The 26,227-nt window shown below is 39.6% G+C and overlaps 1 protein-coding gene across 6 annotated transcripts in view; it reads right to left on the minus strand.

Moving 5' to 3' along the window:
* Nucleotides 1-10,898: 10,898 nt before the first annotated feature.
* Nucleotides 10,899-26,227, minus strand: part of AKAP7 (A-kinase anchoring protein 7) — an 86,578-nt gene continuing 71,249 nt past the window's right edge. For 4 of the 6 annotated variants that reach the window (XM_054722288.1, XM_054722286.1, XM_054722284.1 and 1 more), the window contains one exon: nt 10,899-12,039. In XM_054722288.1, the coding sequence (XP_054578263.1) occupies nt 11,834-12,039 (206 nt within the window). In that variant the 3' untranslated portion in view covers nt 10,899-11,833. Of the gene's footprint in view, nt 12,040-12,305; nt 12,909-25,254; nt 25,312-26,227 lie in introns of those variants that run through there. The other 2 variants (XM_054722289.1, XM_054722287.1) reach the window with 2 other exon arrangements.

A 26,227-nucleotide genomic window follows, 5' to 3' on the forward strand; every position in this document is an offset into this window, starting at 1 on the left:
GTACTACAGACTCAGAGGGTCACGCATAATCTCACAGTCCTCAGTTTGTTGAGTCATGTAGTCCATCACTTAGGGAACCCGTTTCTTCGGGGATCCACTAGGGGACCCCCAGAATTCCACTCCCCATAGTCTGGCCAGGATTTGCAATAGAAGGGCGTGCCCCCTCCCCTAAGGCCAGTTCTTCCACGTGTGCTTCATCCATATCCCACACCTCAACTGTACCTCAACCAGAGAGAACCCCAGCCCTTCTGATGTCTTCCACTGCTCCCTCTACATTCTGTCTTTTCTCATGAAAAACAAAATCAACCAATTTCCTCACCATCTATTTCCCTCTCTCCTTCCTTTCATAACCAAATTTCTCAAAATGGTGCCGTTCACCGCCTCTGTGGCCACACCCCCTGGATGAGCCTCCAACCCCCTCCTCTGTTGCTGCCACCCCAACACTCCTTCAAAAAGGCCTCACTGAAGCTCAGCAACGTTGCTGATCCCAAAGGACAGCTTCAGACTGCACCTTACTCGTCCGGCGGTGATCAGTCCCTCAGCCACATCCTACATGACTCCTCTCCATATTCCAATACACTGGCTACTTTCCGTTTCTCGATGTCTAGGTCTCATACTTCCTGTCCCTCCTTGAATTAAGCCCCTATGGAGGGTACTTACCACTAATTTATGTTAAGTTTTCATGCATAACTGTTTTGTTCATCCCAAAACCCCAGGGCCTACCACACAGAGGCATTAAAAAAAATCTATCTTTTGAACAAATATTTTAAGTTCTAGCACTTTTAGTAGGAGTCATTATTCTAGCAGTATTTCTTTAAACACACTCTTTGTTCACAACTCTTCAATTTCTGCAAACCCACCACGTTAATTGCCCATGAATTCTGAAGAAAAATGGCCTTTGAGCAATTGAAAAAAGGAATGGTGATTATACATGGCGAAATAAGGTAAAAAACCTAGAGCTGAAAAATCCCTGGAGGTCATCTAATACCACCCACACTCCACGCAAACATTGCTGGTCTGCTGTAGAGAATGCTGAAGTCTGAAAATGATTACTTAAGGCTTAATAGATATTGGGTGGCAGAGTTGCAGCTAGAATCCAGCTGCCCATCCAGGGCTGGTTCCAATGTAATGATGATATTTTGATAACGGGCCACTGGGGCTGATACTGGCACAAACACTGTATTGCAGTCACTGTGCCTTTTTCCCTTGACTGCTTTGATTTAAAACTTGATCACACTTCAATTCTGCATGGAAATGGAGTTCCAAATATGGAATCAGCCCCCTTTTGAGCACTTTGTATTTGCAGGACATTGTGTTGGTGCTTATGGAGAATACGATGATGTGTGAGATGCTGTCTAGTCCTCAACAAACTTGAAAAACAAATGAGAGAGGAAAAGGCAATTGCATACTTCCGGATGTAAATAAGCATGAAACCCAAAGATCTGCAGGGACAGAGTGAGTCCTAGAAGAGAGAAAATCCTAAGAAAAAAGGAAAAACTACTCACTGAAATTTATTCATCCTGGCTGACTCGTTATTCCCAAGGTCTGGGTCATGTTGGTGCTGTGGCCTGAGAGTGGTCAATGAGGTATTTTTAAGTGTGGTGCAACAGAAAGAGCAGGAAAAGACTAAGACTGAGTCTCTGTAAAACCATAATTCTCAATAGGTAAACATTTATTCAAAAGTACTTATTGGGTCCTGGCTGGTGTGGCTCAGTTGGTTGGGCATCATCCCATGCACAGAATGTTGCTGGTTTGATTCCCAGTGAGGGCACATGCCCAGGTAGTGGGCTCAATGCCTGGTAGAGGGCGTGCAGGAGGCAGCCCATCGATGTTTTTTTTCTCTCTCTCCCTTTCCCTTCCTCTCTCTCTAAAAATCAATAAAAAAAATATTTAACAACAAAACAAAATGTATTGGTATCCTATGTGTTAAAAGAAAAAGTTTCTGTCATTGAAGGCCTCCAAGACACCTGAGGGAGAGACAACTGCAGGAAGCCAATGATTCTGAGTGCGCTCAAGACATAATGACGGCACAAAGGGGAAGCATTCACTGCTGCTTGGATGACCGCCAATCCTACACAATTCTAAGCAGGTCTGCCTTATAAAATTCCTGAATTCAACAGAGGGTAGCCCAGCCAGAAGATACACGCTCCATTTGATTTGCCCAATGAGGTATAGACCTTGGTCTACTTGATTTTTAGTCTTTAGCCCAGTACTTTATCTTTTAGTCTTTCGCCCAGTACTTTGTCTTTCTCCAGTGTGACAGACAAACCAGTGAAGGGTTTCCCAGTCTGCTCAGCACCATGATGGTGAGAGAAATGGGAACCGTATTCTACGCAATGCTTGGTTATTGAATTAGTCTGCTTCTTGAACACAAACTATTCATAATGGCAAACATGGAGTTTTTAATAAACAAAGAAAATGGTCAGCCTAAAAGGAAATGCAACAGAAAATTAAAACTGAAGCAAATTCATTTGTAATTGTAAGAGATTTTAAAGAAAACCTTAGGAAGTACAGCATTGAGCCCATGGGCAAAGCTGATTCATTCAAATGGCCTGGCCTTAACAATTTGAATAAACCAAGCAAGTTTCCATATAGCCATTCTCTAGGATCTAGTCCATCTTACATATTCCACAACAGATCTGCTTCTTTACGGGAGCATTCCATTAAAAATGCAACAGCAAACCAGTTTGCAATGTAGACTGTTCCCTGAAAGCCACCGCTCCCCGCCCCCACAACTTCCAGTGTGAAGGTGTGTGTGTGTGTGCGTGTGTGTGTGTGTGTGTGTGTGTGTGTGTGTGGGAAGCATAGCTAAACCTGGAGGTTGCTGCTTCTGTTTACTCGGCGGGTATTGAACTCTCTCTCTGCTAAATATGTTCATCTCAGTGGGAACTCCGAAGCACAGTATTAATTCCCTCCCTAAATAATTGTTTCCATCATCGGAAAGAGCAGAACTCAGCAGCAAAGAGAAACACTGCTTCTAATGGAAGTGGGAGCACACTGATGGAAGCTGGAGAGTCCCCTCAGGCAGTAAAATACAAGCCATGGCTCGTCTCACTTCTTATAGCTCCAACTCAATTTTGTGTTGCACATAATTGTGCCGTGCGCACAGCCTGTGCTGAATAAACCTGTGATCGTTTGAAAGGTCAGCAGTTTTCCAGGGAACAAGGAAATATGCTGCTAAAGGCATTTGATGATCTCACCAGCACTAGGATACACTCAAGTGCCCAACTAACAAAAAAAAAAATTTAATTAAAAACAGAATCATTATGTTTCCCTCTGCAGAGACTAAGGGAAGTCAGTAGTGAGATGAGTTTTCTTCCATCATGCCTCTAGAGGACATATATTTGAATATTCCCAAAATAGAAATGGCAAATCAGAATCCAAAAGCTTTAAATAGATGCAGCTCTTGTTGTATAGAAAGGAAAACAGCGTTTCAGCAGTGTGGCGTGACTTCTCCACTTCTTTCAGCACCACAATATGCTATCAACGTAAGTTCTGCAGTAGCTGAGTCTCTCCTGTCTTCTTTCTTCATCTGGGATTCAGCAAAGATAAACATTCTTTTTTTAAAAAATTATGTATTATAAGTGAAAGAACTCAGCCTTGAATGGGTACACACTGTAAGGTTCCATTTATGTGCATTTTGGAAAAGGTAAGAATATAGGAGCAGAGGACAGATAAGTGGTTGCCTGGGGCTCAGGGTGGAGGGAAGGTCTGAATAGAAAGGGAAGTACAGAGAGGATATTAAAATTATTCTGCATCTTGTCTGTGGTGGTTATGAGAATCCATGCACAGTAAAAACTTACAAAACCATACACAAGAAAAGTTTTGTTGTATAGAAACGTTTCAATTGGTTTAGAAATCAAGTGCCTATTTTGTACCAATATGACAATGAGATTCTCCTTGCTGGATTGTCAGCCTCTCACCTATAGTCTTAATCAGCATCAGTATAGCATTATTACTCCAGCATTTTTAGCACTTGTGATGGCATTATTATTTCCAGCATCATTTCAACATTCATCTAAGTCTTTCTTCTACGTCATCCATGTTGAAGTCTATTACTTCAATGTCATCTAAGTCTCTTAAGTAATATGACACAAACTAAAGTAATTGATGGTTGGTGTGAACCATCCACTTTTCCCATTTTCCTAACTTTCAATTTGTTTCTCTAGCTTTTTGGCCACTATTTTTAAATACACAACTAGCAAGATACATAACTAGCAAAACACATAAATAACAGAATTTTTTGTTATCATATACCAAAAAGGTATGTCTCACCACAAATTCTCTTCATTGTTCCTCCACTCTTCCTTCCTTAAAACAATAACCAGGAAGTTCGTATATTACCAAACTTCTTAAACCAATATTCTCTGATAGGTTTAAAAAAAATGTATCTCATTATTGTTTTAACTTGTTTAATTATTAGTGAGGTTTGTATCTTTGTGTATGATATATGATTTGGGCCAATCTGGGATGAAGATCTTTTCTCATGGCACTCGGAGTGTTCAGAAAACTGCTCAGTGGGGTACGGGCTCTCTGCTCCCCTCAAGCCCAAACAAGCCCACCATGTCCACTCTTGCAAATGGCCTCCAGGACAGCAGTAAAGGGTCACTTCTAACCTAGGCTGGCCACCTCTCCAGCACTTCCTCCAGAAACGGGGCAAAGAATTGCCCTACTCTCAGATTCCCCAAACTTAAAGGGGAGAGGAGTCCTAGCATTACCCCAACCAGAGGGAGGCAGGGACGACATGGAGGACACGGTCTTGCCCACACCCCTCCTCGGTATCCAATTCTCCTTTCCCTCCCCATGCCCAGGTTTGGGGCTCTTATCTGGCCTGGGCAGAGGCGATGGGAGCCTAATTCAGTCAGTCACCTTGCTGCAACCAGTTTGTTGGACAAACAGGACAAACGGGACTGGTGGCATTACCCAAATACAGCTTTGTTTTTGTTTCCCCATCTCTGTAAACACTATTCTGTGAGGGTGATCTTCTCCTTCACCCAGATAATTTTAGGGTCTCTCTAGGATTATAGACACCTTCCATAACTGGCTCTTAGTGTTTAATATTGACATCTCTGCCCTTCAGAAGAGAGTATTTCTACCTCTCCCCAGTTTGACCTCCATCCCCTGCTGTCTTGTCCTTGTCCATCACAGTGATTCCACTTATCCCCCACATCAGATTCTGAACTATTCTTGTGCAAATCCTCCACAACCTATAATTAATGTGATGTACTCATTTTCTTCTGTCGATTTATTACATTTCTCTGAATTTTCATGAGTCACTTAACTCAGGCAGCCTCCTTTCTCCAGGTTCCAGTTGAGCCCATAGGGAACAGCTCTTTCCCATTTCTGTAGCTGAGATCTTTCTACCATGCCTCTTTGGGAAAATTAATATTGTTTGTATATTAACACATTTCTATATTTCTAACATATCTCTAATATTTCTTATATTAAAATATAAAATCCCTACATCTGTTTATTATAAACTTTTTCTCTTAACATATGATGTAAAATATTTAACTTATCTTTTTTATGAAATGAACAAGAAATAGCCCTGATATTATATTATCTAATAATCATGTTAATATGTCATATTATTTTAGAATTTGGAGGTCATCTTTTTTTTTCCAATCTCTAAGTCTGCCCCAAAAATCCTATAAACAAAGAAAAATTTTTCAACAATGACATCACTACCAACACAATTGATCCTTTCAGCCATTTTTAATGTGCACTAACTAGGTGTTTTGACCCACATCACATAAATATGCAGGTGGCTCCATTTTCCTGTTTCTATACAGCCATCTGATAGAGTGTGTCAAGAGCCTCAGTGAGCATGTCCTCTTTAAAAAATATTTTTTTATTGCTATCAGAGAGGAAGAGAAAGGGAGAGATAGAAACATCAATGATGAGAAAGAGTCATTGATCAACTGCCTCAAGCACACCCCCTTACTGGGGATTGAGCCCGCAACCTGAGCATGTGCCCTGACTGGGAATAGAACCGTGACCTCCTGGTTCATAGGTTGACATTCAACCACTGAGCCACTCCGGCTGGGTAACATGTCCTCTTTAAGACCTCAATTATTTCTTGAACAATGGGCACGAGAAGGAGCCTTTTTAACTCTTTTATGTGCTATGAGAGCACTATTTAATAGTGTGCTCCCCACCCTGGGCTTATGTTGCCCCCATCTGGAGGCGATTTGGAAATTGGGGCGGGGGGGGGGGAGGAGGCATATTTAGTTGTCACAGTAACTGGAATCTGCCGCTGGAATTTAGTGCTTGGCAATCAGGGATGGTTACATCCCATAATGCGCAGCACTGTCCCACACTACAGAGAAGTGTCCTATTCAAAATGCCAATTGTGCCCTTTGTTGAAATAGTGCTTTAGAGAAGTGTAGCCTGTATTAGTCAGGGTTTTTAGTTGCAAACAGAACCAACTTTGGCTAGTTTAAGTGAAAAGGGAACTTTAGAGTCAAAAATAGTCAGTAGCTCACAGAATACCCAGAAGGTCCAGAGAAGCAGCCTGGGTGGCCAGGCAGCAAGAAGAATGCCCCATTACCCTGCCAGCTGCTCCAGGGAACCTTGTTGGCACTACCCTCTGCCAGTGCGCATGGCCTACAGAGGGCATGGGATCCCCCAGAGAGCACCTTTGCCAGAAAGGATTTATTCCATGCAGGGTCTCCCTCTAGCTTGGTGGAGCCCAGATCACATCATTGAACTTGTGACACAGAAGGTTGAAAAGTTGAGTTCCTATCTCTACCTCGGGACCTCTACCTTGGGGAAGCAGGGCTCACGGTGTAGGAAGGGTGTTCAAAAGATGCTGGGCAGTCACTGAGTGTGAAAAATGTCCAGGAAATCTGTGAAAGCCCTCATCACATTCCCCTCCATAAAGACTTTCCAAGTGTGGACCTGATAAAATTAGCTTCCTAATTTGTCTTCCAAAATCTTAAAAATATATAGTCTCTCCCCACTTTGCATACCCATGCTATTTTCTTTACCTCAATTACCCTATCAGATATTTTTTGCATTGGTGCATACATAGAACTTCTGTTTCTTTCCTCAGCATTGTAATGCCTGTCCAGCTATGAGACTCATTTCTTCATTCTCTCACCTCCTACAACTTTTAATATCCTACATGAGCATTTACAAAAAAAAAAAAAAAAAAAACTTAAAAATTATGGGTAAGATACATTATTTTATGGGTAACATATTTTACCTATAATTTTTTATAAATATGCAAAGAAACTACAGTGCACTTTGGTTCAAAGACATTATCATGATGATAATGTGCCATGTGGTTTTGGGCAGGAAGTGTAATCTGAAGTGTAGTACCAATTTGCTCTACCGTCGCCCACTAAGAACAAGAGCTTCATATACCATATAGCTGCTTAAGCTGACAGGACTACAAGCAGATGGGTCAAACAATGTAACAGAAGTATACAGGGACAGTGTCATAGGATAGTGGCTTTTCAAACAGAATTTGAACCACTAAAGGGAGAGGAACATTAGTGTACTGAAGACAATGAATCGATTTTTCAGTGTTATTCCTATCTTTGATGCTATAACAAAATCCCATGGCCTTTCAACAAGTGCCTATTGATGGGATATGCAGGGGGATAAATGTTGCAGTTTACATCTTAAAATGATCCTACGTTGCATTTAATGATACAAGTAGTGTGCCGGGCCAGCACAGTCAAGGGTTCTGTGAGCCTGAGGGGGGGTGGTGGTGAAGGATTAAAGAAAAGACAGACAAAGAGAATATAGCTGGGGCTCGGTGGATCTCCCGTGCCTGGCTGAGGCCACAGAGAGAGATCCAGCCAGCAAGCTGAGGCTTTACTTTATAGTTGGAGAAAAACAAGGTAGTGGTCAACATAGTTACAATGTTCTTGTGAGTTTCACTTGTTTTGGCAGCACTTGCTGCACCTCCCACAGCCCATTAGCTACCCAGGAAGGATCTAGGGAACTCATTAAGGTCAAGCTTAATTATGCTAAGAGGGCTGTGCCCTCTAAGCTAGGACTTGTTTGTGGCTTTGCCAACAGGTCAGACCGAGGCTTAACCCTACAAAGTAGTTTTGAGCATATTTCACTAGAAATGATATTAGCACCTTCTTTCAGCTCTCAGAGTACCTTATTATCCCTGAGACAGTGATCCAGGAAAGAAGTGCTGTAGACAGTGTCAGAATTTTAAATCACTGACTTAAGAGTGAACTGCTCTAATATTCATTTTTACTATGAGTGAAATAATTCAAGGGTTTCTCTTGTTAGCAATGTGCACTGCTATCAAATTCACATAGGGACTTAGAAACTATTTTTAAGTACACGATTTATTTTTTATATGAATTCTACCTGCAAAAAAAAATTGGAATTCAGGAATGCATCTACAATTTGTTCAAGATAAAATTATTAGAGATGAGATCTGAAAGGGATGAAAACCATGGATGCTGATAGATTATCCATTCATCAATTTGTTTGTAGATACTATAAGTTGTTGTCTTTAGTTATAAAATGAAATAAATTCTTAATTTGTTATATAATGCCATAGCTGGTTTATGCATCTGGGATAGAGTGCAGAGAAGCAAACATATCTTATTGGTCATATGTCTGAAGTGACATTTAGAATATGAAGTCAAACTGCTTTAATTACCTCCTTATGGGAACATCTTGCTGCTGGGATGACTGGCACATTTGTGTTTTGGAGTGAATAGTTTGAACCTTAAGAATGCTCTAGATATAAATCTAGTATATCTCAAAGGCTATCATTGTTTAGACTGAGAAATAGATTCATACAATAATAACCTAAAACTCAATAAAGTAGGACCAAGTTAAAAGCTGACAGAATCTTGTTCTGTTGAAAATATTTTTTGATATCTCTTAAAATATTCATCTAAGATCTACTATTTTTCTAGTGTCTAAAAATGTTGGGATCTGGTTATAAATGTGAACACATGCCACTGGGGTTTCCCTACATGAAGGTGACAACCAACACAAGTGAAACTATGTGAAGTCTTCTAGAATTTCTACCCTGTCACTGACAATAGATGCCTTGGAGTGGCCCAGACAAGAAGGCCTCACAACCTGGGTAGCTAGCTGAGACGGTGGCATCAGCACAAGTAGCACCCTAGCATAGTCACCAAGAGTCCAGGATCCTTGGAAATCACCTGGCCCTACTGTTTCAAATAATAGATTGGGAACTGAAGCTCACAAAAGTAAATTGGGCCCAGCCGGCCTGGATCAGTGGTTGAACGTCAACCTATGAACCAGGAGGTCATGGTTCGATTCCCAGGATGCGGGCTCCATCCCCAGTGGGGGCATGCAGGAGGCAGCTGATTAGTGATTCTCTCTCATCATTGATGTTTCTATCTCTCTCTCCCTCTCCCTTCCTCTCTGAAATCAACAAAAATATATATTTTTTAAGAAAGTAAATTGGTTTGTTCAATATCACTTGTCAGAGCTAGACCCGGGCCAAGAAGTCAGTCTGCCTCCTGGACCAAACCAATGCTCTTTCCTCAACCATGAAGCCTCCCTATCAGAAAACAAGGCTTTAGTGTCCAGTGCCAATTCAGGGCAATATATTCTGACTATGTCACTCCACAAGCAATTATTCTAAGACTCTGATTAATGAAGAAAGGCCATTTTGACTATTTCAGATCCCAAACTTAGATTTTGGGAAGTTTCTGTCTTATTAGTTTTTTTAAATGGAACCATGAACAAAACTTGTTTTATTGTGTACTTTCCATTATCTTTGTAAGCCTGCTTAAATGAAGATTTGATTGATAAGGATTAGAATCTTTAATCCCAAAATTAGCTATCTAGGATTTTGTTTTTTCAGTTCTATCTTATCAACTGACTGCTCTCATATATGTTCATAGAGCTGCAGGGTTACCAGGGAGCTGGCTTAGTCAAAAGAAAGTGACTTTCCTTTTGTTGCACATCCGCAGGTTGTGAGATGTATTGTACCTGGTAGAGAAAGGAAGTGCATTGTGGAAAGAGTATTACTTTGAAGTAGAACAGATCCAAGTTTAAATTTAGACCTACCTTTTATTAGCTTTATAAATAGCCACTTAGCCTTATAGCCACTTAACTATTTAGAGTCTAAGTTTCTTAGTTTCCTATCTGGAAAACAGTACAGTAACTTGCTAACATGGTCACTAAAGGGAAGGAAGGTAGTAATATGCCTAACTCACCTGGCACACCTGGAAGCTATGATTCTTAACTAAGGTAACAGTAAGACATGTAACCCTAGACTGGAAAAAAAATACTGCCTTAGCCATTCAAATTGTTTGAAAGGTTGGAACAGCTCCTTGCAGATAAATATACTTATAGATATATGCTGAGAAGTGCTCTCTCTGAAATGCTGTTAACTTAGATTATGGGACAGTGAACATAGCTCTGGAACTCCGAGATGGAGTCCTGGGTTGTATTCAGGTCAAGTTCCTCCATAGCAGGTGGCTTGGATAAGGCACTCCATCTCCTTGAGTTTGTTTCCTCATTTGAAGGTCAAGGCAACTCCCCAAATATCTCTGCTTACAAACAGTAAAGCCCTCTTCCGCTGAAAGAGGGGTCATGATTAGCAGCGCCCAGGTCCTTGCATCTGGATGGACCTGCTTTCATCTTTGCTACTAACGTCACTTCAGTGACATGTTCTTAGCAGTTTATGAGATGCTATTTAGATTTTCTTTGCACTTAATGTTGTGCTGTTAATTCTCTGTGAAGCTGACTGATTTGAAGTGATCAACAGTCTAAAGTTGAAGGAGCTCTGACAATTGTGTGGCCTTGGCATGAAGGATAAGAACATCCAGGTGAAGATGCACTGAGACTGTCAGAGCTCCTGTCTATGACTTCATTACACCGACCCCGATCCAACAAGTTCCAAGAGTGAGAGAAAATGAGGAAAGGCAACAAGGGAAAACAATACATTTATTAAGAAGCATGAAAATGCAAAAACTCATTTATAAATAAATGTAGTATAATTTACCCAGTGAAAAAATAGCTAAAATCCAGGAGTCAACTGGATTTTATATTTGAAATGATTACATATTTGATCTCCAATGATTTCCCCCTCCATCATGCTCTCTTAGTAGCAGCAATTTTACAATGACCATAGAAAAAGCTGTTACCAATGGTTATCGTACAAGGGGAAATTTTTCAAGAATTTTCTTTAAAAATAAATCAGTGCAAACAAATTCAAATTCTAACGGATACGTAAGACCTGGGCTTATCTTCAGAAAAGTAGAAAATAAAAATCTCAAACATTTATTCATTAAGAAATGAAAGGCATACTACATTTTGATCATTGAAAAATAATGCATATGGATATTATAACACGTTCTTAACCAGTGATTGCAATAATTACATTTATAAATGTTCATTCAAGTACTAGTGGCATTCAATAAACATTCAAATTCCCACTAAAAGTAACACTAGATATAGTCACATGTGGACAGTACTTCTTTTGATTTACTATTACAACAAAATTCATGTCAACAGGAAGCAAGTGAACCTTCAAATATTATCTTTTTCTCTATAAATGATTTTTCACAGTCTGCATATTTTATCTGTGAAGAACCCAAGAACATTTTACAACAGCTAATTAAGAAAGTCCTTTTAATAAAATAACTCTTGATATTATAGAAACAAACATTCCCAAACACAAGTGTAGCTTTAAAAATAAAAATAACAGGGCAGAATCGGTTTTCTTTAGCAAGAATTTGTTAATTCCTTACCAAATGTTGGTGTGCATAGTAAAAACACTATCAGAACACTTCTTAGGTATTTACCAAAGAGCCATTTAGTCTGCTGAAAGGGCTTCATAAACTATGGTACCATGATAGTAATGTAGAGCTCATGTCAAAGTTGCACTGAATTCAACATCGTTTTCTTGATTACTGTTGTTAATGGATCTTCCTTCAAAGAGCTCCCTTCTAATTTTGGCCTGAGTCTCAGGCTGGAATAAAAGTTCTTTTATCTGTTTCACTTTGGACTTCAGAACCATCCTTTCTCGCTGCAAAGCTTCATTAATTAAGTCTCGGATTCCAATAGGTCTCTTGCCTACAGAAAAAAAATTTACAATACATTTTACATACAAATGCCAATGGACAACATTAAATGTGGCACACCGACTTATCAAAAGAGGGTTAAAAAGAAACCTTTAAAATGTGGCCCACATCTTATAGAAAAGGTTGCATTTTGCCAAAAATATATTATTTACCTGAAACAAATTGACTGTAAATCAAGTTCACTGCATAGCGACAGCATACATAGGACAAACATAAAACATTATGGACTGTGTGGATAATCATTTCAACAGTGATTATTTGAAACTTAGCACTTGTTAGCTGCGTGTATATTTTGGCCGCAGATCAAGTAGTCAAATGCCCTGCTAAGCAATATAAATGGCAGTATTCCAGTTATGGCAAGGCCTTCCACGGCCTTTGAGTCCATGAGGCATAACCCAAAGTCCCCTCTCCCTTGGGCCTGGCCCAGGGCAAGTGAAACTTTGGCCATTCTTCGTTCATAAATTAATTTCCTCTGCTAGTCCCAGAACTCCGTATTTCTTCTGTTGTGTTTCAGAAATGCAAACACACTGATCATGAAAGTATTAGGCAACCTCCACAGATTGGACAAGAGACACTTAAACAGCACATTGCAAATCAGTCCACTGACTCAGCAGAGGGGAGCAGGGATGCTTCTCACAGAGCAGTGGGGCCTGCCTGCATTTGGGTCTCATTTCCTGTTGTCATTGTCAGTGCCATTCCTATCAGCCTCTTCAGTTTTCACAGTGCTCCCATCCCCTGGCTTGTTTTTGTTCTGTGTTTCTTCCAGATACTGCTGGACAGCCTTGAGCACTGCATTCTCCACCAGCCTCTTACTGAGCTTTACCAGTTCAGCATCATCAGGCTCACCTCCATTCTTATCACCTACATTCCACAATAGAGAAGAGAGGTCACTGAGATCATATTGCCATAGAAACTCAGCATGCAGGGGCCGGCTAGTGCAGTTAGTTAAAAAGAGCAAGTGTCCTTCAATCTGGTAAACTAAATCTATAAATCCAAGAATACTGACTTGGCTTTTCATTTGGTATTTGCAGAAGCAGGAGATTACCTATTCTGAAAGCCTTCAGATCATAAAGTAGTTCATAAGCCCCAATAAAAAAAAATACTCTACCTATAATGCTGGAATGTTCTCATTTCTGCATGGAATTTTTGTTTTTCTCTTATTCAAGGCCAATTGTTATTACTGAAGTTCATGTGCCCACCTGGAGCCTCAGACATGAATTCACCAACTAGACCTATTTCTGTTTCTCCTTCTCTACTGTTAAATGCCAAGTAATCAAAATTTGCCTATCAGCTAACTACTTAAGATGACTAATTTTAAAATGTTTGTCCTACAGGTTGGTTGTTAATAGCACTCCCAGGAAGACAAAGGCAGTTACTACTGCTAGAAACTGGTAATAGAATAAGTTTGTAAGGCTAATATTCTTTTTAATCTCATTGCTATCAATGGATAGCAATTTAAAAAGTAGAAAACTCTTGCCCTAGCCAGTTTGGCTCAGTGGATAGAGTGTCAGCCTGTGGACCAAAGGGTCCCGAGTTCAATTTTGGTCAAGGGCACATGCTTCGGTTGCAGGCTCCTCCCCGGCCGGGGGTCCTGGTGGGGCTCATGCAGGAGGCAACCAATCGATGTGTTTCTCTCACATTGATATTTCTCTCTGTCTTTCTCTCTCTCTTCCACTCTCTAAAAATCAATGGAAAAATATCCTTGGGTGAAGATTTAAAAAAATAAAGGAGAAAACTCTTCAAGGAAGAGTTAGGCTTATGATGGTGAACTACTAGATGTTGATCTTTTATGGCCATTTTCCTTCCCTGCTCATGATGATCAAGGTTTAATTATTCTTTCTTTCATTTTACGGTAAAGCACAAGGGAGCTGTCACTCATGTCCATTCAGTACCGCATCGCCTTCCATTGAGCTGTGGACTCAGGAAGGCAGATGACTGGAGGCAAAGATATTTGAGCTCCTAAATATGTTAAGCAAATACTAACAGATCTCAGGGAAGTTATAGAAAGCAATCCAATAATAGCAGGGAACTTTGATACTCCACTTTCAACAATGGCTAGATCATCCAGACAGAAAACCAACACTGGACTTGAACAATACTTTAGACCAAATGGACCTAACAGACATATATGAACGTTCCATCCAACAGCACCAGAATACACATTCTTCTCAAGTGCAGATGGAATGCTAAGTGAAAGAAACCAATCTGAAAAGGCTACATACTATATGATTCCAACTGTATGACATTCTAGAAAGGCAAAACTATAGAGACAGTAAAAAAATAAGTGGTTGGCACAATTTGAGGGGAGGTGGTAGAGGAATGAATAAGCAGAGCACAGAGAATTTTTAGAGCAGTGAAAAGATTCTGTATGGTCCCATAATGATGGATACATGGCATTACAGTACATTTGTTCAAACCCACAGAAGCTACAATACCAAGAGTGAATAATAATGTAAACTAAGGACTTTGAATCATTACGAAGTGTTGGTGTAGGCTTATCAATTATCTTTAGGACTTTTTTTCCGTCTGTAATATCATTTCTCTTCATCCAAATAATGATCCGCATTGTTCCCTATACAATTTATACCATAATACTATCATTCCTTATTGGAAGCCTTGGTTATGTAATAGAATTACCGATGGTGCTATGTCAGAACTAATATGTGTGTAAGGAAAGAAATGTATGATACACATATGAGCTTAAAATCCAATTCTGCTATTTTCTTTCTTTTTTTTTTAATCCTCACCTGAGGACAATTTTCCATTGATTTTTTAGAGAGTGGAAGAGAGAAGGAAAGACAGAGAGAAATATCAATGTGAGAGAAATACATCAATTGGTTGCCTCCTGCACGAGCCCCGACCAGGGTCCAAGCTGGGGAGGAGCCTGCAATCAGATACGTTCCCTTGACTGGAATCGAACTCAGGACCCTTTGGTCCACAGGCTGACGCTCTATCCACTGAGCCAAACCGGCTAGGGCTATTTTCTATCTGCACAACCTTGTTCACAATCTCTCCAAAACTAAATATTCCTTCAATGGGCCACAAAAGATGATAATATACTCTGCACTACTGTTGTAAGCGTTAGAGATAAGTTATAAAAAGTGCCTCACATTGTGTCTGGAACACGGTAGGCTTTGGTAGTTATTTTATTAGACTTTATACGTGTTATTATTAAGAAGAATGTGCTCAATACCTACTAAATGCCAATCATTCATTTACTCACTTTATTAAGTGTCACTCTGTTGTTGAAATCTATTTCCCTGACTATTTGCTCAGGACCACTATATGTCATTTTGTGCAAAATAGATTCAGAGATGCAATTTGAACAGTGATAAAAGAAGCAAACATTCCAAACACAAGTCTGGTACAAAGGAGTGTCAACAGAAGTATAGCGATCATTGGAAAAGTATTCTGATGACAAAGATGTCAAAAGCATAAGTTTTTGAACAACTGTGTTCTCTGGCAGAAAAGCAAGGCTGAAAAATGAGCATTGCTTTGAATTTTAAAATTATTTGTTCATGCAATTTATTATAATCTATTGAGATAATTTTACATAAAACTTAAAAAAAAAAGCATTACTAGCTGGAATTAGTATTAGTTGTTTGGCCAACACTCTTACTCATGATAACATATACTTTTCTTTCTAGGCTGATATTCCATGGTAGGAGCTGATTCAAGCAGAAATAAAGGTCACTTTCCTGTTCTGAAGGCAATGTTCACCAAGACAGAACAGCAGCATAAATGCTGTCAGCAATCTAATCTGGTTAAATAAATCATAATTGTAGATATCACTCTGCCTCTTTCATAAGCATAAGGACACACACACCCGGATCAGAAGGTTCCTCAGGCTCAGGAAATCCCCATGGTTCTAGGCCACTAACAGCAGTAACAGAACTACGTCCTTCCATTCATTTAGATAACACTTCACACTTTGCAAAGGGCTTTCAGAAACATTCTTTCATTTGATCCTCAAAGAAAGCTTATGAGGCAAAATAAGTGTTATTCTTCCCATATTACAAGTCAGAACAATGAAACACAAGAGGTTACATAAATTGTCTAAGATCACATAGTAAAGTGATGGGAATCTCACTCAAAATCAGGGAAATTAGTTCATCCAGGACACCCACCCCCAAGCGGATACTCTACAGCTCTCTGCTGCACCCTCACCCTGGGGAAATGAGGTATACATGTGAGAAACACCGCATAATTTAATGATTGGCTAATTGGAAAATAGAAAAATTCAGAAGATTTCATTCTCAGGTTGAAATTTTTATGCTAAATGGATATTGATTGATGTAGTACAATTCTTTTCTTCCATCTTCCGCCCATCTCTCCTTCTACACACATTCACTGAGTACCCTCTATTTGTGGTATTCTTGCAATGAATACAGAAATGAACCCCACATGGACCCAGTCTTCAGGAAACCTGCAATTTAGTAGCGGCTTGTCTGGGTAACTGCAGAATTCAGTGTAGTCTAAAGTGACTGATGTGGTGAGAGGGAAGGAAAATGATGAGGCTGGAACTGTACGCAGGGGAGAGACTATGAAGGTTCCACTGAGGAACATACTGAGGAGTCTGCACATCATTTATTTATTTATTTAGCGCACCTACTATGATCAAAGTGCACTTCTAGATTCTGAGAGATACACAAGTGATTAAGGCTTGTCTTCAAGGAACAACTTATTTCAACCCATTTCATATAATGTTAAAGAAAATTATATTTTCAGAACACAGCGAATATTTTAAAATGTAAGCTTGAGTCTCAGAACCTTGATATTATTTTTTAGGAAAACATCAGACATGCCACTAACCAGTGATTTTGCTGCATTTTAGGTTCGATACAAATAACCAGTCATTAAGCTTAGTGAGAGACACTAAAATACAAGCATAACTACAGTGTAATCACGAGCATCATAAATACTTTAAATATCACGGGATGGAAGAAACTGTATTTTCAAAAATTATTCAAAATGTAGCTCTCTTTAACTCAGCTGCCTAATCCTAAACCAAACCTTTTTGGATAAGCATGTAGAGTGTATTTTATACCACATACATTTCACTCTATTTATTCAACTAGCCAACACATAAAGTGGGTTAAACTGCCACAGTTCATTTTCTTTGATGGCTTCCGAAACCTAATTTTTTAAAGTCTGACCATGAAAATCCAGGTGCACAGAACTATTTGGTCAGGGAATTTTCCATGTGAATACTGAGCAATCTGTGGACCGATCTACAGGGTATTGTAAAAGCCATGCTAATGGCTCAAACAAAGAATGTGTAACGCCAAAGAAAACTTGACGATAACTAATCATTAAAATGAAATCAAGAGAAAACTAAAAATGTAAAGTCATCCATGGCCATTCTTCCAGGCATCTAATAAAAGTGAATAAAGAAACTGGGCACACTTTTAAAAAACTGGAGCATGGTGAACTCATAAAGGTATTGCTTTAACTTCAGGGGGAAATAACTAAAGAAAATAATTTAGCAAATACTTTTATTTCTCAATTATCTAATGTTACTGGTGAAAACAAGTTCTTCTGTGTTGTCGAAAGAAAAGAATTTCAAATGGGAATTAATACACCCTTTGGACATAGAGGGCAGGCAGGCTCTAGCAGCAACTGCCACGAGGCTCCTGTTTATCCTCCATATATTTTCTTGGTTCACAGTAAAGAACAAGGTGCCATTCAAACCATCTAATCCAACTTTCTGAATTTTCCAGGGCACTTAGCACAGTGCTCTGCTTACGGTAAGTATTCAATAAAATTAGCTATGGCTGTTTTGATTTAAATGAAAGGGATACTGTGACTCTTTTCAATGTATAAGGTTACAAGGCTATTTGTTTATGATTTCCCTGCTATAAGTCAGTGTAAGCAAATAAGATAGGGGCAACCTATTCACTTGAAAATATGTTCCTTGAAACAATGTTGGCATAACTGCAAACAAGAATTTTATAATGTTCCTTCATAGGTAGAGAAAAGCTACCGCTAATTAATCTTGCAAAAGGCTTTTCAGCAGACATATGAACAGACTGCAGCTGAAACAGTGAGTTACAGATGGTTTTAGGTTTCTAGATGCACCAAACTAAAATGTGAGGCATTGAAAAATACCGATTTCCTGTATTCACCCACATTATGTCAATAATATCTCAATAGAACTGAAAATATAGAAATATTTACTAAAAAAATCATAAAATTGTAGAACATAAGCTTAACAAACTTGAAAAGAACACATACTTTTTAAAGAATTTTCATAAAACTATGAATTAGTTTTAAAATAATTTGTTCGTTTTAAGTTTGTGAAATCGATCAGGGCAAGTTTGCTGGTCTTGAAGTTAGTAATTTAAAAGAGTCATTTAACAGCTACTATGAAATAAATAACAAAATATATATATATATATATATATATATATATATATATATATATATAAATGCAAAATTACTAGATGGATTCCTTAATATGTTACTATCTTTTTATCGGAAGAGATAAATAAACTACGATCTTGAAAGTGAAAAAAAAGTATATATTCTTTTTATAAAAATTTTGGTCATCTAAAATTTTATTTTCTTAAAGAAAGAGTTTGGTAACTTAAAACAACTTGAAAACTCTGTCTTAAAATATCTTCTTTTAGGCAATGCATTGAGAATTTTTAATACAAAATTTGACTATAATAACTTCTCTGGGTTTCAGGACTCCATTTCAGGATTTTCGTTATTTAAAACAAGAGTTATTGCAAACATAATTAGAATACTACTGGTTTTAACTTATCTTTACCACTTGGCTTCTAAAATCACCAAAAGAAAATGTGTTAAAATGAACACCACTGTCCTAATTCTGCACATTGGAGCCATACCAAGTCGCTCTTCTTCCCCTTCCACATTAAAGAATCCTCCAAATATTTTAAGACAAGTAACCCATCTGTCTCCTCTCCCAGCTAAGCAGCCAGAGTACTCCAGCCTTCCTCCTATCATGTGGTTTTCAGGCTCCTCGCCCTCCTGACCTCCCTCCTCAAGACACTCACTCTTGTCAGAATTCTACATATGACTGACTGCTATAGATTTAGATAGAAAGTCGTAAATTAACAGATCTGCTTGCCAGTTTATTAGCTATCAATACATCAACCCAAACTCTGAAAAAGCTGAGCTTCACAGCTAACTTTAGCTGAATATTTTACATGCTTAGAAAGTGTGAATTTTATTTTTGCTCTAACAGTCAGATACAAGACATGAAATTGAAATTTGAGCCCTAGCTGGTTTGCCTCAGTGGATAGAGCATCGGCCTGTGGACTGAAGGGTCCTGGGTTCCATTCCAGTCAAGGGTAAATGCCCAGGTTTCGGGCTCGTTCCCCAGTAGGGGGCATGCGGGAGGCAGCTGATCAATGATTCTCTCTCATCATCGATGTTTCTGTCTCTCTCTCTCTCCCTCTTCCTTCCTCTCTGAAATCAATAAAAAATATATATTAAAAAAAAAAGAAACTACATACTTAGAAAAAATTAATTGGATGTGATTTACATGGCAAATACCAACACCAACTATCTAACCACAAACTTGGAGGAGAGGTGAGGGGGGAGGGGCTACTGAGACATGTAAAAAAAAAAAAAAATGAACCACCCTTTTCTATCAGATTCCTTCTTCCAAATGTCCTTGACTATATTTATAAGTTTTGGGAGCATTTTGTAGAAATAGAAAATTGTATTTTCTCAAATATTTTTGACTTAGCCTTCAGTAAACTTTGAGTAAATACTTATTCTTGTCCTGGCCAGTGTGGCTAGCTGGTTGGAGCATCATCCTGTGCATCGAAGGGTCGTGGATTTAATTCCTGGTCAGGGCACATATCCAGGTTGCAGGGTTTGATTCCCAGTCGGGACATGTATGGAAGGCAACTGATCCATGTTTCTCTCTCTCTCTCTCTCTCTCTCTCCTTCCCTTCCTCTCTGAAAATCAATGGAAACATATCCTTGAGTGGGGATTTAAAAGAAAAAGCTATATTTATTCTTTATATTTTCATCTCATAGCTCCATTCCTGTCTATGACTATTTGCTAAGGGTCAAGAACTGTACTATACAATGGAAAGGTTGGTTTTAATAGTTCCAAGGTCTGTTAACTTGCACTTTGACATTATAAATGTTTGATATAGGAAACTTTATTTGCTAAGATGTGTATGGTAGAAACTGTGTTTGCCCACATCAACTGTAACTGCTACCTGTGCTGGGAGCTTGAGGTAAGTTCCACTCTTGGTGGTAATAACTCCCTCTCACTGGACTTGGCTGACTCAGCTAAGTCACTTGCCTGGAATGGACGAGGTGTGGCTTCGCTTCTTAGACTAAGAGCATCAAGATCCTTTATCATGGCTTTTCCGTTGGGGCAAAATAAACATGGGGTCCAATTAATCTCATTTTAAAAAGTCATGTAAGTTGAAAAGGAATCTTCCAACAACAGGGACCATGTATCATCATTGTATCTTCCATAGCACCTGGCTCAGATTTTTCACCATGGGACGTGATCGACAATAACAGCTCTCGCTTAGGGCTAAATTTCATTGCCACCAAAATGGCACATGAAGGTTCATAAGAAATCAGAGAGTTTTCACTTCTTCACTAGGTTTGGAAATATTTGTTCCAGATGGATCTACTCTTAGGTACACTGAGTGTCCTCCGAAACGGTATCTGACGTCTTTTGGTTGCAGGTGACCAAAAAAAATTAACTCAAGCAAGTTTAAGCACAAAAAGTGCTTCAGGTAATGGAGAAGATCTTAGTCATAGCTGAAATCAGAGGCTCAAAAATATCCTCAGGACTGTCTCTCACCCCGCCCCAGCCTCTTTCTTCTGTGCTGGCTTCAGACTTGCTCCCTACCAACTAGCAATCTTATGCTTACATCCATTCCACTCGCAGCCCAAAAGAAAGACAGACCCTCTATCAAATCTTATGGAAGACTCTGGCTGACTCTGCTTGGGCCACATGTCTCTTCTAGAGCAGGGAAGCAAGGCATCATGATGGACAGAAATCCAAGGAGAAGGGGAGGGAGTCCGCCCCAAAGGAAAGGATGTTATACAAATAAATGTTGAAGTGTACTCAACAATTCAAGGTCTGAAATTCTAAGTCCCCTTTTTCCACTCCCGTGCATGATGGAAAGCAAACTATAGTTTAGCTGACTTTCCAGGTGACTATAGCTATACAATACACTCTCATTTGTTACAGAGAAATTTTATTTACTGGACCTATCATATGACTACCACAGTGTCGGCCATTTCCTAGTCATTAGCTTATTTCATTTTCACAATAAATAGATATTTAAGATGAAGGCACAGAAGCTTCAAGAAGTTACAAAGTAAATATTAGAACCAAAGAAAACCCCAGAACCCCTTGCTTTTAGCACTGAAAATGTGGGACTCTTTTTAGTTTCTTTACTGAAAGTATCACAAGTTTATGGACAAAAGCTCAAAAACCTACATATAAGGCAGGACCAACTTCATTAAGCAGAAAGCAATTACCTACAGGAAGTGATTTATCAGATGCCCTGAAAGAGTTTTACTCTTTCCCTGAAATCCCGCCCTCAGAGATTATTTTGGGCTAAGTCATTATCATTGATTAATTTATTTTTGTTATTTTACTACAAATACTTCCTAAGAGTACATGGGCTAATTCAGTCTTGTTAAAAGCCAAATGCCTGAGAAAGGGGTAACGTATGAATTTTTAAATATTAACCCAAACCTTTATAACACATGATTTCCCACTCCTTTTTTTTTTACTTGGTCCCCAGAGATAAGACACAGGACAGGTCACATCACTTTGCTTGGCAGGGTGTCAGGGTAGAGTTTACAACAGCCAGTGACTACACTAGGGGCTGGGGAAAAGTCTACGACCTTCATGCTCCCGATGAAAATTACTCGGCATTTGATCACAGAATCCAGGCCAACTCTAAGAAGCTCTGAGAACAACAAAAGGAAATACAGTTACCATGAAGCCCATGAAGAAATAAAAGGAATCAGAGAGGTAAGATAGAATAGTAACCATGAGCATTTGCTCTAATGTTCCTATACTTAATTTTAGAATTATAAACCTCTTGGGTGTACATTATTTAATAAAGGAAAAGCCTAATCTTCAGTGACCATGGTTAAATGTTTCATCGTACAACATTACTGCTGCTGCCACAATGATACCCACAGAAATCGGATGCACATGCAGCCTCAAGTTAAACAGTGCCGAGACTCTGAGCCTTCAGAAAGGGGCAGCACAGAGTGAGCGGCCTGGTTCCAGCCTCCTGCCAGCTCAGGGCCCCCTGCACCCCTGGAGGACTGTAACTGACAACTGCCCCAAACTACTAGCTTCCAGCCACTTCCCCTCTTAAATGGGACATTGGGAGCAACATTTTCCCCAACTATCCTGGCATTGTACCTGGCACACAGTAAGCATTCAGAAATTTTAAAATAAGAGGAGGAGGTCTTCAGGCCATCCTAGAGGAAGAAGAGAAGGAAGAGCAATAGAAAGAAGCCCGGCCACTGTGGGTCAGTGGTTAAGTGTCAACCTATGAACCAGGAGGTCACAGTTCCATTCCCAGTCAGTGCACATGCCTGGGTTATGGGCTCAATCCCCAGTGTGGGGCATGCAGGAGACAGCCGATCAGTGATTCTCTCTCATCATTGATGTTTCTCTCTCTCTCTTCCATTCTTCTCTGAAATTAATAAACTATTTTTAAAAAGAGCAATAGAAAGAAAAACTTGCATCATGTCTATATTTATGTGCTAGACTCTTAACTCTAAGGGGAAAATGGGGGGAAATGAATAAACTTTTACGATCATGGTAGTTTGAACACCACTTCTTAAATATGAGGAACTGAGCTGAGAGGTGTTAGCCACTTGCCCAGTGTCAGATAGGATATGAGAGCAGACTGGTTTGTCATCCAGGTCTCGGAACTCCCAGTCTGTCTTCCCCTAGTAAAAAGTGCATGCCGAGGGATGCGCCATATGGTTTCGACAGGCAGCAGCAGAGCTGGAGTCATGCTGCATCCCCTGTGTACAAACACATTTCTACAGACAAGGAAGAAATGAATGATGTCCCTGATGGGAGGTTCCCTATCACACATTTTCCTGGGGCCTGCGTGGTAGTGTCTAAGTGAGAACCTGTTAAAATGTTTCTCTGGTACATTCAGTGACCGAAGTTCTTTTTTTTTTAAATATATTTTATTGATTTTTTTTTTTACAGAGAGGAAGAGAGAGGGATAGAGAGTTAGAAACACTGATGAGAGAGAAACATCGATCAGCTGCCTCTTGCACACCCCCTACTGGGGATGTGCCCGCAACCAAGGTACATGCCCTTGACCGGAATCAAACCTGGGACCCTTGAGTCCGCAGGCCGACGCTCTATCCACTGAGCCAAACCGGTCCCTGCCGAAGTTCTTTATAGGTAACCACAGTCACCAGAGTCATTCCAAAAATTCTGGCCTCTGATAGGCTGATTTATACTGAAAGTTCTCTCATACCATGACAGGAAATGGGTATCGTTATTTTCATTAACAAACATATAGAACATGCCTCCTCTGGGTAAGACACTATGTTAGGATCTGAAAGAGATGTAGACAACATGGGTATTGCATATGTGGGACTTGGAATCCATGTCATGAGACAGAGCACACATATGAAAGATAACCTCAAAAATCAGTGTATTGTTTTTAATTTTTTGTTTATTGATTTTAGAGAGAGAGGAAGGGGGGAGAGAGAGAGAGAGAGAGACAGAGAGAGAGAGAGAGAGAGAGGAAGAGAAAAACATCAATTTGTTGTTCCACTTATTTATGCATTCATTGGTTGCTTCTTGTATATGACCTGACCAGAGATCGAACCTGCAACCTTAGCACATTGGAAGGATGCTCTAACCAACTGAGCTACCCAGCCAGGCTGCAAAGTCAGTGTAAGTGCAAATCAGAAGAGCAAAGTATAAGGCTATGGACTTATAGGAAGCCTTCTGGAGAACTGGAAAACCTAAACACAGAGTTCCTTGAGTATAACTGAACATGGTAATTAAGGTTCAAAAATTAAAGTATTCACCAGACACAAAATTAACACTGCTTATCTCAGTTTATATGTTTGTGTTATACCATCAAGTTTCAAATCATCAAAAACAAACTGTCTTGAGATTCGATTCATTTATGAAATGGATGCTATAAGTGGCCCTGGTAACATGCCACATAAAAAGACTATATTTGAGCATATTTCATATGTAAAAGTAAAATATGTATGTATTGTTAAAACACATACTTTATCAAATTAAAAATGTGTCATTAAAATACATACTGTTCCCATTTTATTTTCAGCATCACAGAATAGCAGGCTACGGAGTAACTAAGCTGTCAGTGTATCCATTCACTGGTTGTTACCTTCTTCCTGACAACCCTAGGAGTGGCTTCTCGCCCTATGCTTGGATACATCCAGTGGCTGGAAACTGACTGCCTCACGAGGCAGTAAGGTTCACGTTCAGACATTCACCTATTTCATCCGACATAAAAGCAAGATACTTCAAAATGAGAACATTTGCAACAGGAAAAGAGCAAGCAAAATGTTTGCTAATTCATTATAGAGATGTCTCTTTAGTGATTAAGTTCTCTTTGGAGGTGTACTTAATAAGATTGATAAGCCTGTGCAACAACATTCCTGCTCAGGGTCAGTTCCTTCAGGAAGTACACTGTGGGAAATTAGGTAATTTAAAGAAACAAGTGCTATAAAAGAACTCAGCAAAAACTTACACTGCAGATGATCTACAACATTTGTGAGTCTTACAATATGTACAGTAATATTTGATGTTAAGTATGTTCCTGTATAGCAATAAAGAGCTTAATCTTCCAAGAAACATATATTTATTGTCAGGGTAGTCAACATATTGTGGCCAAAAAGCATAGTTTGAGAAAAATGTTCAACTGGATTTAAACAAAATGGGTCTAGATGTTTTGTGTTGCATGAACTGAAAAGTAAGCCATGATGACTTCTGCTGCATTTGACTACTCACCCCATTATCAAGATTTCTGGCTATGCATACCGTTAACTTTCCACATGAAATTAGGCCCCTATACAACTAGTTGATTAAAAATCATTTTGTGTATTATCAATAGATTAAAATAGTAGCACCAATGAATCAAATGATTTCTATCTACTACCACCACCAGGAGCCACAGCAGAATAAAACAGCAGCGGGGAGGGAGTGGGGTCACTTGATCCTTACCACTTGGCCAGCCGGACACATCCCTTTTGTAGCTCTGCAGGACTGTGGAGGACTCGCCTGTGTTTTGAGAATGACATCCACAAATTTAATCTTTCACCACAAACTCATTTAATTCTCTATCATTTGAAGGCCCATGACCCTTTCCAGCAGAATTAGAAGGGTGTAGCCCTTGGCATTTTGTGCTCTGTCCCTAGCAGGTCCTGACTGAGCATGTGGCTCAGTGCAGGCTAATGAGGCTACTGGGTGGGGACACAAAGATGAATAAGGCCCAAGAGGTTACTGTATATCCAGTAGCAAGATCAGAAACATGCTGGGCCCTCCCAAATGTCTACGGATTCTTGTACATGTCATCAACACAACTGATGAACTGGATATCTACCGTTATGCTAATTTACATGTTTCTTGAGACATGCTGGCTAATGAATCCTCTGCCACTTTTTTCAAGTCCCCTTTGGAAGTACTTTGAGACCTGCATGACCAACAACATGGCAGTGCCTGGCAGGGAAGCCTCTCTTGAGACCATCCCATAGCAGAGAAATGAAACACGGCATCAGAAAACAGCTGACGTGGTGTGTGGATGGGGTGTGGAGCAGGTTAGGAGGAGGAAAATGGTGAAGCAATGACAAAAATCAGTGACAGGTGACGGGGAGAGAACGGGGAGGATCGGGGGCCCATGGGGTGAGTGACAGGAAAGGGGGTCAAAATGCATTGATTTCTAACCATAATTTGCACTTCTGGACTAGAACTTCACTTCGGACAGTGTCCTGTCTTCATTTTCTTTTTAAAATTTTGGAACTTGAGAAAGCAAACCCGAAGAGCAGTAGACACCACTTCCTGCCGACCAGTAGTAAGAAGCACTGTGTGTAAAACTCAAGACTGCTCTCCTGAGATCCCAAAGAAGACAGAAAAAAGAGCACACGCCTCACTGAGGTGGAACCTGATTTCAGTTAGAGCCAGGAAGGCTGCTGACAGC

The sequence above is a fragment of the Eptesicus fuscus genome, chromosome 10, assembly GCF_027574615.1.
Source record: "Eptesicus fuscus isolate TK198812 chromosome 10, DD_ASM_mEF_20220401, whole genome shotgun sequence".
NCBI lineage: Eukaryota > Metazoa > Chordata > Mammalia > Chiroptera > Vespertilionidae > Eptesicus > Eptesicus fuscus.